This window comes from Octopus bimaculoides, chromosome 9, assembly GCF_001194135.2.
Source record: "Octopus bimaculoides isolate UCB-OBI-ISO-001 chromosome 9, ASM119413v2, whole genome shotgun sequence".
NCBI classification, from domain to species: domain Eukaryota; kingdom Metazoa; phylum Mollusca; class Cephalopoda; order Octopoda; family Octopodidae; genus Octopus; species Octopus bimaculoides.
The window spans coordinates 35,458,200-35,462,136 of record NC_068989.1 but is presented as its reverse complement, the minus strand read 5'-3'; the positions used below and the strand labels follow the sequence as shown (position 1 = coordinate 35,462,136).

Sequence of the window (3,937 nt, the reverse complement as noted above, 5' to 3'; positions counted from 1 at the left end):
TAAGGGTACTCGCGTCCGCGCTAGCTAGTCGTGAGTGGTCGATCCTATTATTTTTAAACTTCAAACTTCATCTGTTTTCTATTTTGATAAATTCTCTCTGTTGAAAATTATATTTTTATATTTTAAATAATTTGCAATTTCGGGAAATATGTTTTTATATTAAATTTGTGTTTTCTACTCACGACTAGCTAGCGCGGACGCGCGAACTTTCGAGTAATAGATAGATAGATAGAGAGAGAGACAGACAGACAGACAGACATATAGCTCGCTCCGGCCAGTCATGGTATTAGCTGTCAGTAGCCAAAGAATCGACAGGCAGGCAGACAGACAGACAAACAGATACTTCACTAGTAAAATAGGACTGGTTGAGGCAAAATAGTTGTGTCGCAATGTGTTTGTGTTCTGTAAGTTTTATATGTGTATAGAACGTATGGTATGGGGTCCCAGCTTTAGGTGACATTTTTTTAAATATTAACATATATGGGCAATACTTTTGGTTTATTTTCCTGCATTGTGCAGATGTTACGGTGCTCACAACAGCATTAGAGAAAACAGAGCCAGAGTCTTTTGAGGTGCTCTTCGTCGAGAGGGAGAGAGTTCTCAATACAAGGTGTAGAGCATCATTTAAACTAAACTGCTGTGTGTGTGTGTGGGGGGGGGGGTCTGTCATCCAGAGCAGCCGCAGCTCAACGAGTAAAATAGTGATAGTGTATGTGTAACCTTGGCACTGCCACTGTAGTTAAATCATTTATGCAAAGTGACTTTCATCATTACTTGAACAATGCAAATCAGTAATATATTATTATAAAGGTTGTTTAAACAATATATTATGATGTTTATACAATATACGAGTCTGTGTCGATCAACCTGCAAGAAACAGCAGCCAAATCACCCCAAACACTCCCTTATAAAACATATTGGATGTGTACAACAAGATGTACTATATTTAAAAAGATAAAAAAGAAACGATGTGGCACTTTTGATCATGTCTTGCTCGCTCAGGTTAACAGGATTAAACAACAACAGAATATATCAAATCCTTTACATAAAACATCCGATTTATATGTAGGTGGTCGTTGTCGCGGGGTAATAAATGATTGTATGGCATCAATAACAAAACAAATAATGATTTAATTAAATGCAATATAATCCATCAGCAATAATTTCATGTTTAAAAGGTAATGTAAGATAGACTTAAATGGTAAAGACATTTGTAAGAGCTACTGTAAAACCAAAATAACACAACATCGAGGAGAATCAAAATAAACCTCCCGATAACGAGAATCTTGTCAAGTTCCTTCTCTTCAAATTCAGAGGAAAACAGACAATAAAAAATGAAATAATGAAGAGGAGACTTACCACGACTTTAAATCGTTAAAAGTCCGACTAATTAAGAGTGCGAAGCAACAACAATGTCAAGGCCTCAGCAGTTTGATGAAGGACAAACGGTGAAGGACGAATGACAAAACAACATTTGATGCGAAAATTTATTTGAAATTACTAACAAAATAACAATAGCGATAATAATAAATATTCTATAATACGATTTAAAACGACTAAACTGAAATACATTTCAAAATAGAAGTTGCTGTTTATTAAATGCGAAATATTTAAATCAGAAACGATGTCTGTAACGATGTTGAGCTACACATAGATGGTAGGCAGTTACTGGGTGATAGCAGTCGTTACCAATGTTTTTAGGGTAATTGTTCAGTTTACGTTCGTAAAAAAATAAGTAAAAGGATAACTAAATACACTAAAGTATGTTATTTGATACTTTACTCACTCTTGTCACCCCTCATCGTCTTTATCTGTTATTTACAACTGAGTTCTAGCTTTGGAGAAAATTATTATTTACTCGACTTATAAAACCATCTATTTGTATCTCTCACACATAAATGTGTGTTTCTGACTGGTTATCTAGCTATTATTTCTTACTGCTTTCTTCTTTCCTTTCATAAAACAGACTTGCAGCTAAAAGTACGCCTCAAAAAAGATATAAAATAAACAAGAACTGAGAAAAAAACAAAAACTGAAAGTAAAATCAGTTGGCAATATTGTCAACAATACATTTTGATTTTACGAACGTAAACTGAACAACTACTGTCTTTAGGTATATAAATATTTGAGTGTAAAACAAAATAATATCCCAGTGTAAATATCAATGATAATACCGACGATTTACTAGTTATTTCATGTATTCACACAATCAGCGAAGGATCTTGCTCCACCCACCAAGCATAACCTCACCTGCCATCGATAAAATTAAGTATCAGCAAATATTGGGTTCGATGGGTTTGACTAGCTACAAACACCTCAAAATGACTAGCCTTGTACCTAAATTACAAGCAATTATTTTACTGGTCTTTGTAACTTGACTACGGCCATGCTGTAGATGACCTTCGAGGATTATATGTCGATCATAACGACCCTCACTATTTCGCTTGGTTCCTATTTTATTGATGTCCTATTAATGGAATAGTTAAATTACTATTAAAAAAAAAAAATAATAGAACGCAATACGATACACCAGCTCATAAACACAGGCAGCTGTTAGTACAAACCATTTCTTAGACATAACACAGAAGCAGCGACAGACGTTGTTGTCACTAGGGCGACTGGAAAATCGCGACACACCCAACTTAGTGTTAGATCCACTGTGTCCTTCTCATAAACGTGGAAAATATGGAAGTGACGGTATTTCATGTTTCATGGTCACACATATATAATACCTCGGCCGCTGCAACAACAACAATTACTCTGAAAAGTTTACTGTTTGTGGTTCCAAGAAATTCCTTTATACCAAATTGCTTATAGTGAATGAAGCCAACGGTGGCTCAACGTTGGTTTGGGTGACCATAAAAAACTAGACGATTCTCTGATTTTGCATAGAGTATCTTTCTAGACATGTTCTGGCGAGAATTGTGGTCCAAGTATTTCTAAAAGTTGTCTTATATTGCGTACAGTTACCAGCTCGGCTATTTTAAAGTCCCCTCATATTACTACTCGTCGTTGACCCGATAATGCGTTCATCCATACTTCCAACTGGGTTCGGTTTTCTTGTTAGCTTTCTACTGGCTTTGCTCAAGAACCTTTTACATTCTTCAATTCCTGCATTTCATTTAGTGAATTAACTGCTGTTGTTGTTTAACCTCAGCTAAACCCTGATCGAGCAGACCTATGGTCAAAAGTGACATTCCTGTTTTGTTATTCTCAGACATAGTTTGTCAAGGGTTGCATTATTCAATGTACGGTACCCTACTTTTTTTTAAAGACTGGGTTGCAAGTTTATGAATATTTGGCTGCTGTTTCTGGCATGTCCAGCGATACATTGAGACCTTCATTTACCCCCACGTCGGATTGCACAACAGTAAAGACAGTCGGTTGAATAAGTTTGGGCTACATGGTGTAGTAAGGTTGATACACAGCAATAATTAGGACACCAACTGGGAACACAATTATTTCTGTAATCACCTCAGTATAACTGGATAGGGATATTTAACTAACGTTCAACTGGAAAAAAAAAACTTACCGCACAGTATTAAAAGGGAAGACATGAAACATCAAATATTGATAGAAATAAATTTGATATCGCCTCTCCGGCGTTCCCATTCGAAAACTCACAAGACTCGCATGCACACATTCATACGTATATACTACACAAGCCGACATCCGCGTGAACAAGTATTACATACATACATACATACATACATACCTATGTATAGACGTATATACACATAAGTTTGGTAAACATTGAGGAACCAGATACGATTGTAACGTCTCAGTTGAAAAAATCGCCCACATAATGTATGTCTGTGTGTGTGTGTGTGTGTGTGTATACGCACACATAAACATATGTACATATACATATCTGTGAACATATAAATACATATGTATATACACACGTGTATATATAAATGTGTGTATATTTATATAT

At 35.7% G+C, this 3,937-nt stretch overlaps 1 protein-coding gene across 6 annotated transcripts in view; it reads right to left on the bottom strand.

Moving 5' to 3' along the window:
- Nucleotides 1-3,937, bottom strand: part of LOC106878848 (glycogen debranching enzyme) — a 154,032-nt gene that overhangs the window by 114,940 nt on the left and 35,155 nt on the right. Inside the window, exon 1 of one of the 6 annotated variants that reach the window (XM_052970632.1) lies at nt 3,716-3,735. The exons of 1 other annotated variant lie outside the window; for it this stretch is intronic. Coding sequence is in view for 2 of the 5 variants with exons in the window: in XM_052970626.1 (XP_052826586.1) it covers nt 3,533-3,557 (25 nt within the window). In the remaining 3 variants the exon portion in view is untranslated. Of the gene's footprint in view, nt 1-1,359; nt 1,466-3,532; nt 3,667-3,715; nt 3,736-3,937 lie in introns of those variants that run through there. 4 more of the 6 variants (XM_052970627.1, XM_052970626.1, XM_052970628.1 and 1 more) reach the window with 4 other exon arrangements.